This window comes from Corvus moneduloides, chromosome 24 (assembly GCF_009650955.1).
Source record: "Corvus moneduloides isolate bCorMon1 chromosome 24, bCorMon1.pri, whole genome shotgun sequence".
NCBI lineage: Eukaryota > Metazoa > Chordata > Aves > Passeriformes > Corvidae > Corvus > Corvus moneduloides.
In genome coordinates, this window is record NC_045499.1 from 1518705 (window position 1) to 1531659 (window position 12955).

A 12955-nucleotide genomic window follows, 5' to 3' on the forward strand; every position below is an offset into this window, starting at 1 on the left:
TCTCCCCCACCCGTGGCTCGGACCGATTGTTCTGGCTCTCTGGCTCTGAGCCGTGGCAATTCTCGTAGTCACGATGCGTGGGACCCTCCTGCTGCTCCCCTGCCTCCCCTCCTGCCTGCACAGGGCTCGGAGTCAGCACAGGCTGGGGTGCACGCACAGGGCACATCTCTGCGGACGAGGGGCCGAAACCGGTCCCACTCTCCGCGTTCGGGACCGCACCCAACGTAAGGAACTCGTGTGAACTCGCCCTGCGGGAGGAGCGGGAGCCGATGGGAAGAGCCCTCTCCTGGCCCCGGATCCGCCACTGCAGCCTCTTACAGCTCATCACCATCCCGTCATTAATTAACGGCTCCTGAAGCATCTGTCCCCGCTCCAGCACCGCTCTCCGGAGGGGAAAAGAGATTTGGAGAGGCTGCGGGAAGACCGGGCTCTCCCCGCCTGCTTCAGCCTCCAGCCTTGCTCTGCTGCAGGGACACTGTCCCACCTCTGTCCCCCTGTGCTGATGTGGCATCTGTCACCATCATGTCCTTTCAAGTGGGACATCAGATCAGACCTGGTGAGGCAAAAGTGGCCCTGTGAATGCCCATCCTCCCCCCCTGCTCACCTCAGGTAGGACCTGTCTCTCCTGCCCCAGGAAAGGGACCTCCTGCTTTCCATGTCCCGGACTGCCAAGATTCCAAATCAGGAGCATTTCTGCCCACCCCAGACTTTAGAGGAGTGTGACCTTGGGAGAGGGGGGTCCCCAATCCCTAAAACTGCTCCCAGCATCCTGCAAAACAGCTAAGATTTCAACCCAGCAGTGTTTCTGTGAAGGCTCCCTTCCCAGATTTTGCAGGAAGGCCAAGGACAGGGGTAGATGTTTTGAGGGCTGGAGCCCCTCTGCTCTGGAGACAGGCTAGGAGAGATGGGGGATGTTCAGCTGGAGAGGAGAAGGCCCTGGGGAGAACTAAGAGCCCCCTCCAGTTCCTAAAAGGGCTCCGGAGAGCTGGAGAGGGACTTTGGACAAAGGCCTGGAGGGACAGGACACAGGGAATGGCTTCCCATGCCAGAGGGCAGGGATAGATGGGATACTGGGAAGAATTTTTGGCTGTGATGGAGGTGAGGCTCTGGCACAGGGTGCCCATAAAAGCTGTGGCCACCCCATCCCTGGCAATGTTCAAGGCCAGGGGCTTGGAGCAACCTGGGACAGTGGAAGGTGTCCCTTCCACTGAGATGAGCTTTAAGGTCCCGTCCAACCCAAACCATTCCATGATCCTATGATGTGTGGTGGTACAGCTGCCCTCCCCTCTGCCACACAGGAACAGAGCCACAGACACAGGACCAGGAGCCGACAGTACAGGAGATCACTTTATTGAATCCAATGGTGTTAGACAGACGACTGAGAAGAGACATGCCAGTTGGTGCGGGCAGTGTGGGCAGCAGGAGCTGACTTGGTGCAGGGCTGGATTTGTTTCTGTCTTTTCAGAACATCCTCAAGCCTTTTCCTGGCTTCCTTTTATGTTTCTTTCAAAATTTCTTTGAAGTAAAAACAACTAATCGTGGAAAGAGTCCAGATGGTGTTTGTTTGTTCCCTATGATTGTTCCCGCAGCTATGTACAACGTGGGGCTGGGTCTCAACATCAGGTATAAAATGGAGCGAGTTTACAAACGTGGAGGGTGCAAGGAAAAAGCAAAAACAGACAGGCGAGAGCAGTAGAAATCTGGACCAAAATTTTAAAGAGAAATTTAAAAAGTGCTATAAAACCCCTCGGCAGGAATACCATGCAGTTAAGAAACACAAAACCCAGTCAATTACACAGATAATCTAGAACAGGAATTTGTCCATTTCATCTTTTATTTAATTAAAAAAAGGTTGTTTGTGTTTAATAGAAAAAAGCTAAAATTGTAAGGTTCAGGCCACCGGGCAGCAGCAGCTCAAGGGGGCAGGAGGGTGAGGTGCTGGCATCGCCCACCTCCAGCCCCTCAGGGGGGCTCCCAGGGACCATGGGCACCTTTGGGGGCAACTGGCACCTCTGGAGGTGGCAGATACCCTTGGGGGGTGACGGCTACCTTTGGAGGCAGCAAGCACCTTTGGGGACAACAGGCACCTTTGGGGGTGGTGGGCACCCTTGGAGGTGGCAGGAGGGTGAGTTAGTGCAATCCTTGGATCCCTTCCCTGGGGACAGAGGGGCTCAGCCCAGAGTCAGGGGCTGGCCCCGACAGCTGCCAGGCTCGGGGACATGAGGTGCTTGGTGTAAGCCAGAAGGAATCCATCAGGATCTGGCCCCTCTGGCCAGGTAACCCCAGCCAAGCCCCCCACCCTGCCCATCCCAGGGCCACCTGCTGGCATGGCCCTTCTCCGTCCCTCGGAGATTCCTCCTGGATCACACCCCGACCTGCCACTCGCCTCCAGCTGCTGGGGCCGGGGTGATGGGCTGAGGGGCAGCCCCGATCTGGGGAGGGACGGGACAAACCTGCAGGACACAGGCCAGGGGCTGCTCAGCAGTGGGCGACAGCTACGGTTTGGTCCAGGTTTGAGTAGCTCCCTGGGAGTGTCAGAAAAGAAAGCCCAGACAAGGCTGCCCCTCCTCCCATGGGACTCCTCAGGGCACCTGGGCACAGGGCAGCCCCCAAAGGTGCATCAGTCCTTTCCCACCCTGGGCACCAGAATCCCAAGGAGGGTGTGAGGGGCTGGAGGGGACAGCTGGGTCCCCACTGCCGACCTCGAGTGGCTGCTGGGCCGGAGTCTCATACAATCAGAAAATAAGTCAGCACAGCACAGTCATCACAGAGTACAAAAAAAACCCAAACCCAGGGACAAGGCGCAGGGCCGGGCCCCCCCAACCCACACAGGGCGTTCCACGACGGATCTATGTACAGCGAGTCCTCGACGGCGGCAACACAAGAGAAGGCAAACAGAAAGCCCTAACGCCCAAGCCAGCGTGGGGAGGAGATCCCGGGAGATCCCCATGGGAAGGGGCCGGGCTGGCCGGCCCCGGTGGCAGCGGGAGGCTGTCGGACAGACAGAGAAGTGGGAGAAGTGAGCACCATGGGGCGGCAAGGCAGGACACACCGGCCAAGAGCACCGAGGGCAGAGGGGGCGGCGGCCTCCGAGGGCACCGCGGGAGATGCCCATTCCAGAGGGGTGTGAGGCGTCCCTGAAGGCCACACCAGCTGCAGCACAGGGGGCTGAGGCAGCCCAGTCCCCAGCCTGGCAGAGTTTGGGGACAGGGTGGGCTCAGTTGATCTGGCCCTGGGGTCACCTCTCCTCATATGTCTCTCCAGGGCCCCGGATGAATGTGGGGGCTGAGCTGGAGGGCAGCTGAGCTGAGCTGAGCAGGGGTCCCCAGAGCCCAGGCAGGCACAGGGCGGGGGTGTGGACCTGCAGGGCACCCTGCAGCCATGGCTGGGGACAGGCCAGCGAGGGTGCTGCAGGCAGCAGTCCCAGCTTGGATAGTGCCAGCACCTTCATTCCATCCCAGCCAAGCCGGCTTTGGGGACAGAGGACACTGGAGCTGGAGCAGGCCATGACAGCATTATCCCAAGCCCCATGTGCCCCCTTCCCGCATGGCCAGGGATTAAGGCACCACGGCAGCACCGGGGCTGACCCTCTCCATGGAATTTGGCCTTTTGACAATGCGGGATAAGGCCAGGAGGACACAAGGCAGCCCCAGGTGCCCCCAGAGCACCAACACAGACCCTGCCAGGCTGCAGGAAGGCACAGGGCCAGGGGGAGCAGGTGGCATGGGGAGCAACCCCAGGCTCATTGACCCACAGCCCCAGGCCTGGCAGCACCAAGGGGATGGGAGGCTGGTCATGCCCCCCTCCACCAAGGGGACAGGGATGGCACCTGGCTGCCCAGGGATGAGGCAGCAGCACCAGCCTCCCCACGCCCCAGTACCTCAGGGAGGGGATGCCCCTGTGGCATTCCATCCTGGTGGGAGACATTGTCCTGATGCCCTGTGCCTTTGAGGAGGGGGGAGTTGCCATGTGAGGGGCTGCTCTGGGAGCCTCCTGCTGCCACCTGCCTCAACACTGGCCTCCAAGTCCCCCTCAGCCAACCTGTGCAGCCCCAGGAGGTGGGTTCAGGGACTGGAGATCGTCCAGTGAGCACCAGTTCTGTGACAGAGGTGTTTTGAGTGGTGAAACCAACAGCTGCAAAAGAAACCAAAGGGGAAGGGCGCTGCTGCCAGGGAAGCAGTAGGCACCAGGCCACAGGCTCCAGGCCAGGAGAGCGAAGAACCAGAACAAAAAAAGGGACCAAAGCAAAGTCTGGACTCGGCCAAAGGAAAAGGGGAGGCAGGAAACAAAATAAAATAACCAAAGTAGGGTTTTTGGGCTGTCCTGGTCACAGCGGCTGCCGTGCAGGTGGAACGGGAACGCAGAGAGAGCAGCGAGAGCCATGCTGCCCTCGGCCGGCACGAGGCGGAAGCTCCACAGTGGAGGCTCTCTCGGCTTTGCCCAGTGGGTGCAGAGGGAGCTGGAGCCTCTCATGCTCATGTGCTCATCCTGCAGCCCGGGCTCCTCCTGTGCCCCCAGCTTTGGCCCAGGTGGCTCCCGCGGGGTCCCTGCCCCACGCAGGGGCCTTCCTGCAGCTCCCGGGAGCGGGGGCTCGGCCTCAGCGGTCGCCCTGGTCCCAAAGCCCAAGAGTTTGTAATAGAGACAGAAAAAACCAAGAAGAGAAACCAGGATTCCCCCAGGGTTGGGAGGGGAGATAGCAACTCGTGCTCTTTCACAGATGAGCTGAGTTTCCCCAGGCTCCACCAGGACACGCCAGAGCCCCGCTCGTCTCCTCTCCTCTCATCTCCGCTTGCTCACCAGCCCCACGCTCCTGGATGCCAAAGGAAAAGGAGAGCAGCCCAGCAGCAGCTCCCCTCCACCTGGGCTGGCACATCCGGGCCTCACAGAGTCGACTGCAGGTCGGGGTCCACCATGGTCTCACGGTCTGGAGACTCAATGTAGTTGGCGGCTTCCTGGAGCTTGAGCAGCATGGCCATCTGTGGGGACAGGAGCATGGCAGGAGCCCGACGGGGACAGGAGGCCCGCAGGTGACTGGGGAGGCCACTTGGCCCTCCTTGCCCTCCCAAACCAGCCTTGCTGGGAAGCTCCTTAGCGGGTAGAGCAAATCCCAGAGACGCTGCAAAATCCCTCCCTTGTGCCAGGACCTGGCCTCGGGCACAGCTGGAATGCTCAAGACTCGGTGTGCCAAAGCAGCATCAGCTGGCATCACCTGCGGCAGCCAGCAGCCTCTCCAGGTGACACACCAGGACACGTATGAGCACACGCGTGCCTGCCTGTGGCTCTGCATGTGGACACAATGCCTCGTGGAATGCCATGTCCTGCCCTTCCACTGGCACGTCACTGTGTGTCCTGGTGTGCAGCCCACTTGCCAGTGCCACCACCCTGCACCCGCCTCTCCTCCCAGGAGCACAAAGTGTTTCTGCATCCCCAAATCAGGCTTTTTACACTGAGAATTAACTGGGAAAGCAAAGCTCAGCCCTGCTCTGCCTCAGCTCTTCCCAGCCCCTCCGGCTGCCCAGCATACCAGTGGGTCCGAGTCCAGGGAGCTGGGTGTCGTGTCCTTCACGCTGCGCTCCTCAGGGGGGGACACGGCACTGTGGGGCCCAATGGTGGGCGGGGGCAGGTGGTACAGCTTGGACTGGTCCTGCTGCGCTGACGGCCAGGGCAGGGTGTCCCGCACCCACTCCACGGGGTCCTCCCAGGCTGCCTTCTGCCCATGGACCTGTGGCAGGGAACAAGTGGCAGCCACCTCCTCAGTACATGCCGGAGCCAGCGATGTGGCACCCTGAGCCCCCCAGGACAGTGCTGTGTCCCACAACAGCCACAGGGCAGGGATCGACAGAGATGTCACCTGCAGCCACAATCCCAGTGCCTCCCCTCTCCCCCTGACCCATGACAGCTGTATCAGTGTGTCCCCGCACTGGTTTGTGTTCCCAGGTGCCAGCAGCACGCACTACCTTGAGCCCATCTTTCGCCCCCTCCTGTAGGTAAGGGATGATGGAGTTGTTCCACAGGTCGATGAACCAGGTCCGGAAATCCTCAATTCCAATGGGGCAGGACAGAAAGAAGCAGGGCCCTGTGGGGGGAAGGCAGACAGTGGAAATGGCAGCTGGGTCCCCCTCCTGCAGTCACTGGGCCTGTGGCTCACAGCACTGAGGCAGGCACACCTGGCTGGCAGGATGCCCTCGGGAACAGTGTCTAGGCACCATCTGCCTGCACAACGGGCAGACAGCATCTCCCAGGCAAGGAAGGGGGCTGCCAAGTTCAATCTATCCACCAGAAGCCTGGTGAGGCATGGGGGATCCACCTGGGAAAACACAGCTCCTCCATGCCCAGGGAAGGGTGCTGGGAGGACTGGCAGCCTTGGCTGACACCCTAGTGACAGGTCCCGAAGGAACAGACCACCCAGGGAAGAGCACCGCTTGTGTGCATCACCCACCAGCTGTGGTTTGTGGGACTGGGAGACACAGGGAACACATCAGCCCCCCGAGCTCCTCGGGGAGGGTTTGGTCCCAGTCCCCGGAGCTCCCCCCAGTGCAGCTCGGGGCAGAGGAAGAAGGTGAGGCAAGGCCATACCGATGAGGAAGTCGGATGTGCTGTGTTTTTCCAGAAAGGTGTGCAAATGGTACCAGAGCTTGGGCACCCAGTCCAGCACCCGCAGCAGCTCCTCCTTGTTGGCGTTGATGTCCGTGTCCGACTCCAGCAGCTTTCGCCGCAGGTAGCGCACCAGGAAGCCATTGGCTGGCTCCACGTTGTTGGAGAAGGTCAGCATCCTGAGGGAAGGACTCCGGTGGTCAGGGCTGGGTATCCACACAAGCTGCCCTGCTCCCCAACACTCTCGGGGTCCTCCTCACATCCCCACCCTGCATTTGCCTGAGGCTGGGGAATATCAGGTCCTTCTAGGACGGCAGGGACAGGCCTGGGGCTCAGTCCTAATCAAGGTCCCCACTCAGAGGATGCGACCACAGAAATGCCCAGGTGCAAGTGATGGCTTCTGTCCCCCACAAAGCCACAAGGATGATCCCCAGGGATGTACAATTTCTACCTGAAGCTGAGATGGAGGCCGTGGTTTGGGGTCATCTTCACAGGCTGGTTGGTAGTCCCAATGATATATGGGCTGAGTGAGTGACAGAGAGACAAGATTCATGAGAAAAAGCCTCTGAGTCAGCCCGAGGCAGAGCTGATCTGGGCACAGCAGATGTGCAGCCTCATCCCCACAGCCCCGCGACCTCGCTGGGAGCAGCAGGGAGCAAGTGTGTGCCACAGGGCTGTGCTGGAGGGGTGCAGAGGGACTCTCACCATTTGTGGTACTTGCAGGTGAGTGCGCCATTGACGAGTTCGCTGATGGAGCCTGCCTCGCTGAGGTCGTCCAGGAGGATCACCAGCGGCACGTCCGCCGTGCCCGTCTCCCGGTCGATCTGGTTGGCCAGGTTGGACAGGTACAGCTGTAGATCCTGGAACAAACAAGGCCGGGTGTCACGTGGGGCCATGGCATGACAGCCAAGGGGACCATGGCACCAGTGCCCACAGGGATACTGCTGCGTGCCCTCACCTTACAGGACTGCTGGTGCATGTTGAAGGTGCTGACGATGCCCTCGGTGACGTCCCGACCCGAGCGCTCCACCAGGTACTCGGCAAGGCGGTTGGTCAGGTAGGTCTTGCCGGTGCCACTGGGCCCCGAGAGGATGAGGCGGCGGTGCTTCAGCAGGAGGCTGATGTAGTGCTGCATCATGGGCTTGGGGATGAGCGTTTCAAACACCAGGCTGTCCACGCACTTCTCTTTCAAGCCTGCGGGCAGGGAAGGGCTGAGGGTCCCACTCACACCCTGCAATACCCTGAGACAGCAGGGACATGGCACAGCCATGGAGCCCCTATGCCACACTGACCTTTGAGCGTCACGACGATGCTGGTCAGGCCCCGGCGGCACAGTGGCAGCTCCGGCGGCTCCGTGTCCAGCACCCGCTTGATGTGGCTGATGCTGTAGCCATAGACGGACTCGGTGCTGAGCCCCAGCGTGGATGCAGGATCCATCTTGGTGATGTAATCCTACAAGGAGAAGGACAGGGCTGTCAGTGCTCCTGAGGGCTGGCAGAAAGCAGCTCCCAGAAAGCTGGAGAGAACCTGGGCCAGGGAATAGCAGACGTGGTGGAGTAGTGTCGAAGGATGGCTCTCTAAAGAGTGTTCTTCATGCTCCTACCTTGAACACCTGGCAGACAGCCTCATCCAGCATCTTCCAGTCCACCTTCCCGCTCACCTTGGTCCAGCCCAAGAAAAACTCCTGCTGCTTGAGGTCCTAGGAGCCAAGGCAGAGGTGTGCAGTGTTGGAGCACCACATCCAGCCCCAGGAGGCATCCTCTGCCCCTTGGCCAGGGCCATGACATGGTGACAGGTCAGGGTCCCCAGACAGCCCACACTTACCCCCTTAATGATGTGCTGGGGCGGCATGCGCACCACAATCCGCAGCGTCAGCTCATCCTTCTGGGTGCCAGCGCTGACAGCATCCATGGGGGACACGTCTGGGGATGGAGCAGTGAGGCTGTGCTGGCAAGGGGAGCCGAGCCACCAGGCCTCCTGTGTCCAGCCAGAGGCAAATCCTGCTGTGGCTGACAGCAGCACCGGCAGCACGGCAGATCCCCTGCTCGCTCCAGGTGAGCAGCAGCACTTTCCCCCCTCACAATCCTCCCTCTATCCCACCCCTTCCCCATCTGCCAGCAGCTCTGTCACCCCTACCTGTATCCCCCAGGCTGGGGCTGAAGGCATGGCCAAGGGTGAGACCCAAGGAGCGCCGTGGTGAAGAGGAGGCCGATGTGCTCGTGACATGGCTGGGAACGGAACCTGGCACTGCTGAGGGCCCTGGGGCCACCTTGAGACGGTCGTTCTCGGCCTTCAGGAGATCCACCTCCAGCTGGGGCAGAACGAGGTAGGGCACAGGGTAAGGAGCTGTACGCCAGCAGCACCCTGGGGTGCAGCACAGTGACTGTGGGCACCCTGGTACTGAGAGCAGCCAGGCTGCTGGCAGGGGTCCTCACCTGCATGTTGTGCATGGTCTCCCGCAGCTGCTCCAGCTGGTGGGCTGAGTTGAGAGCCTCCAGGCGGATGTCTGTCAGCTTCATCTCCTTCTCCCACAGCTCTGACCGCAGCTCTGACACCTCCTTCTTCTCAGGCTCGCCCTCGCTGTGGGCCTGGAAGAGCCTGGGCCAAGGGAGAGACCAGGTCTCGCACATGTCTCTGGCAGAAGCCTGTAGGCCCTGCCACCGGCCCTCCCCAGCCCCACGTACTCAGCCGTGTCGATGCCCACAGAGGAGGATGTGGAGGATTTGATGGAGGGTGAGGCGGTCTCTGTGGAGCCATGCTGTAGCTTGGGGGAGGAGGGGGCCGACGAGTCTGGCGTGGCGATCTCCTCAATGTCTGAGTAGGACGAGGCTGATTTGGGGCCCTTCTTGATGCTGAAGGCCTTATTGAAGGAGCTGCGTAGCTACAGGAGAGGGCAATGTTCTTGTTAGAGACAGTCTGAAGTGCAGCCTCGCAAGCAGAGACCTGGGCTGGTCCTGCCCTGTCTGCCCAGGACCCACAGACAGTCTGAGCTGGGACCAGTACAACCACACCCATCACAGAGGCAGCACCACCACCATGCTGGGGAAGGCTCCAGCCTGACCCTGCTCTGCTGGCACAGCAAACGGATGGGGTGCACAGCCCTTTGGGCAACACTCACCCGGATGGCACCAGAGCCCCAAAGAGTGGGACCCATGTCCTGGTCAGGATGTCTCCCAGCCCTGCTCCCCACCAGCACCTACACCAGGCTGTTCAGGCATGGCACCAGCACCCCGGTCCATTGGGATGGGCTAATCCATCCCCACATTGACTCCACCACAGCCATTGCAGCAAGAGGCATTTACAGGGATGTCCCTTGCTCCAGCCACTGCAGAGCCAGCCCCACACCTCCCTCTGCCCCCTGGATCCTGCTGGAAGCGTAGAGGGGCAGCCAGCCCTCCACAGAGCATGCCGGTGTCTCGTCCGAGCATGCAGCATGCACACAGCACACACAGAGCAGTGGGTGGGTGAGCAGTGGGCTGGGGCCGGGGTGGGGATGGACACTGCACACAGATCAAACTGGAGCCAGGTCCCACCAGCCGGTGGGAGAGCAGCAGGACGGGCACCCTGGGCTCACAACATGTGCTCTGGAGTGCCAGGGCCTGCTCCAAGGGAAGGTGGGAGGAAGAAGGGATGGAGAATACGCAGGATCTGTCCCAATCCCCACAGACACCAGCAGACTCCTCTAGGGTGTCCCCGAAAGCAAAAGCATTGCATTTCAGTGTAAACAAAGTGGGTATCCAGCTCTGCTGATGGTGGAAGCAGGGGAGCACTATGTGGGTGCTGGCAGGGACAGAGCCTCTTGAGACCACGAGGCAGCACTGGAGAGGCAGAGATGGGCAGTGCCACACCCCAGTGCCCTCAGTGCCACTGGCAGGGCTGCACCAAGGTCCCCATCCCAAAAGATCCAGTTACAAGAAGTCAGGAGAGTGCCTGCCTTCCCTAGGCAAGCAGGGGACTGTTCCCATCCACAGGACAGGTCCCATCCGAGCCTTTCCTGCTGCCTCTGGGCAGTTCAACCCCCTCCTTGTGGGTGCATATTTGTCCTTAACATCAAAGGAAGCAGCCAAGGTGAGCACAGCCTGGCTGGGGACCCAGGATGGCCTGTGCTGGGGTTAGTGCCAGTGGGATGGATGGGATGGGGATTGTATGAGCACCGTCCCATGAAATGGAGCAAGGGCCCTGGCTGGGCACAGCATGTGGTGGAGGGGACAGCGTGGGACTTACCTCATACACCTGGAAAAAAAGGGTTGAGGTCAGCATAGGGGGAGAGAAACAAAACAAAGCAAGACTTAATCACACATCCAGCTCAGAGCTGCCTGGTGCAGGGAAGGGGCTGCCTGGCCGAGGTGTCGGCCCTCCACACGGTCAGAGCCTGCGTGCGCAGGAGGGAGACATGGGGGAATACACAAGGAAGCAGGCATGCAGGGCCAGGACTGGGAAACTCCTGAAGGGGCTGGAGAAGTCCCAGCCAACAATTCAAGACACAAATCCATGGCAGCTACAAGCTCCTCACCACTGCTGTCCCCAGGGGACAGGGGGCACAAACACTACGAGGCCAAGGCAGACCAAGAGCAGCTGTTTGTGGGGCTGACCCTGAGCAGACCCTGCCAGTGGCTCCCCAAGCCCCACTTCTCCTGCCAGTGCCCCATCCAACCCACCCAGCTCTTCTTCTTCTTCTTTTTGGCATCAGCGTCCTTGCTGCTGCCGATGCTGGAGTGGCTGGTGATGCTGTTGAGGCTGGAGATGCTGTCAGAGGAGTTCTGCCGCTTGATGCGCAGCTCTGGGGTCCGCCAGAGAAGAAGAGATTGGGAAAGGAGGGATCAGCCACCTGCAACTCCCCCAGTGCCAGAGCACCCTATGGTCCCCCCCTCCCTACACCCAACCCCTCCTCCCACCCAACACCTTCAGAGCTCTTGGAACCACCCTGTAACAATGACATGGGGCTCAGACACCACATGGGCGCTGCCAGAGAGATGCCCAGGGCACATATCACCCTGCTGCTGTCCCAGGCCATCTCCCTGACAGTTCCTTGCATTCACACTGGGGTTTTGGGGCTAGAAACAGCACTTACGGGAACAAAGTCAAGATCAGCAGGCAAAACTGGCTGTTGGCAAACAGCCTGGCAAAGGGGTCTCCCAAGGCTGACAAACAACCCATTCCCCTACATGCCAGCACTGCGACCTCCCATGGTGACAGCTCCGGCTGTCCATCCCTGGTTTCAGATGCTCAAGGATCCCAGGTGGGGAAAAATTGCTGCCCAGGGCACCCTTCCTCCAGATGAACTTCCCCCATGAGAGGGTGTGCCCTGGGGCCCTGTGCCAGTCCCAGCAGGAGCAACCCAGCTCAGGAAAGGCTGCAGCATCATGCCTTACCTTTGGGGGTGACATCAGTGCCATTCAGAGCACCCTGGATCACAGCCTGGGCCTCTGAGTTCTTCTTCTTCAGGAAGTCAATGGTCTCTCGCAGGTCCAGCAGCTCCGTATCCTGGGGGAGCAGAGCTGGGAGTCATGGAGTGTATCCCAATGGTGCAGAGCCCACCCCAAGAGCACCCTTGGGGCAATGGCCCAAGTCCAGCACCCCGCAGCCCCACGAGCCCCACTGAGCACTGCGGTACACCCACCTTCTCCTCGGCGGTCTCAGCCAGGTGCCGCAGGCGGGATGTCATGCTCACCAGGCTCTGCTCGAAGGCTGCCACCAGGTTGGCCTGGAAGAAGGGGAGAAACAGGTGAGCCCTCACATTTGGGCGAACACCCATGGGCAGGTGAGCACCCACTGCCAGGTGTGCAATGTGGAAGGCTGAATGGGAAATCAGGGCTCCTATGGGCACATCCAGCACCAGCCCCATGCCCTGCACGGATGGAGCGGGGTGTCCCACAGGGGCTCCCGTGGGGACTCACGTTAGCCGACAGCTGGGACGTCAGCGTGGCCACCTTCTCCTGCGAGGACTCCAGCTCACGGCGCAGCTTGCGGATTTGCTATGGGGAGAGCGCAGAGGGATGAGAGGGGCCAGGCACTCGCCCTCACTGGGGGCAGGGGCAGGCATGAGCAGAGGGTGTGGGCTCACCTCAGACTGCATCTTCTCCTCAGCCTGCAGCATGAGAGCAGAGAGAGACAGACAGACAGAGGCAGGCAGTCAGGGGGGCAGCGAGGCACAGACAGGCTCAGCGCCAGGCAGAGGCATGCACAGAGCCCCCCCCAGTCCCACCCAGACCCCCAGCCATGCACAAAGCAGCGCAGCACAGAGGTGGCTCTTACGGAGGAGTAGGTGGAGGACGCGCTGGAGGCCAGGGACAACACCGATCCGTGAACTGCAACACAGGAAAACCCGGGCTGTCAGGGTGCCCTGGAGAGCAGCACCCAG

The 12955-nt window shown here is 60.6% G+C and overlaps 1 protein-coding gene across 5 annotated transcripts in view; it reads right to left on the reverse strand.

Annotated features, from left to right (window-relative positions):
• Window positions 1–1329: 1329 nt before the first annotated feature.
• Window positions 1330–12955, reverse strand: part of NAV1 (neuron navigator 1) — a 74305-nt gene continuing 62679 nt past the window's right edge. For 2 of the 5 annotated variants that reach the window (XM_032132915.1, XM_032132913.1), the window contains exons 14-33: window positions 12850–12902; window positions 12659–12682; window positions 12492–12569; window positions 12215–12298; window positions 11967–12078; window positions 11253–11374; window positions 10819–10827; window positions 9279–9475; window positions 9030–9192; window positions 8731–8905; window positions 8419–8516; window positions 8198–8293; window positions 7887–8046; window positions 7553–7788; window positions 7300–7454; window positions 7046–7117; window positions 6577–6773; window positions 5958–6076; window positions 5525–5722; window positions 1330–4976 (exon numbers count right to left, since the gene is read on the reverse strand). In XM_032132915.1, coding sequence (XP_031988806.1) covers window positions 4881–4976; window positions 5525–5722; window positions 5958–6076; window positions 6577–6773; window positions 7046–7117; window positions 7300–7454; window positions 7553–7788; window positions 7887–8046; window positions 8198–8293; window positions 8419–8516; window positions 8731–8905; window positions 9030–9192; window positions 9279–9475; window positions 10819–10827; window positions 11253–11374; window positions 11967–12078; window positions 12215–12298; window positions 12492–12569; window positions 12659–12682; window positions 12850–12902 — 2444 coding nt within the window. In that variant the 3' untranslated portion in view covers window positions 1330–4880. The remainder of the gene's footprint in view (window positions 4977–5524; window positions 5723–5957; window positions 6077–6576; window positions 6774–7045; window positions 7118–7299; window positions 7455–7552; window positions 7789–7886; window positions 8047–8197; window positions 8294–8418; window positions 8517–8730; window positions 8906–9029; window positions 9193–9278; window positions 9476–10818; window positions 10828–11252; window positions 11375–11966; window positions 12079–12214; window positions 12299–12491; window positions 12570–12658; window positions 12683–12849; window positions 12903–12955) is intronic. The other 3 variants (XM_032132917.1, XM_032132916.1, XM_032132918.1) reach the window with 2 other exon arrangements.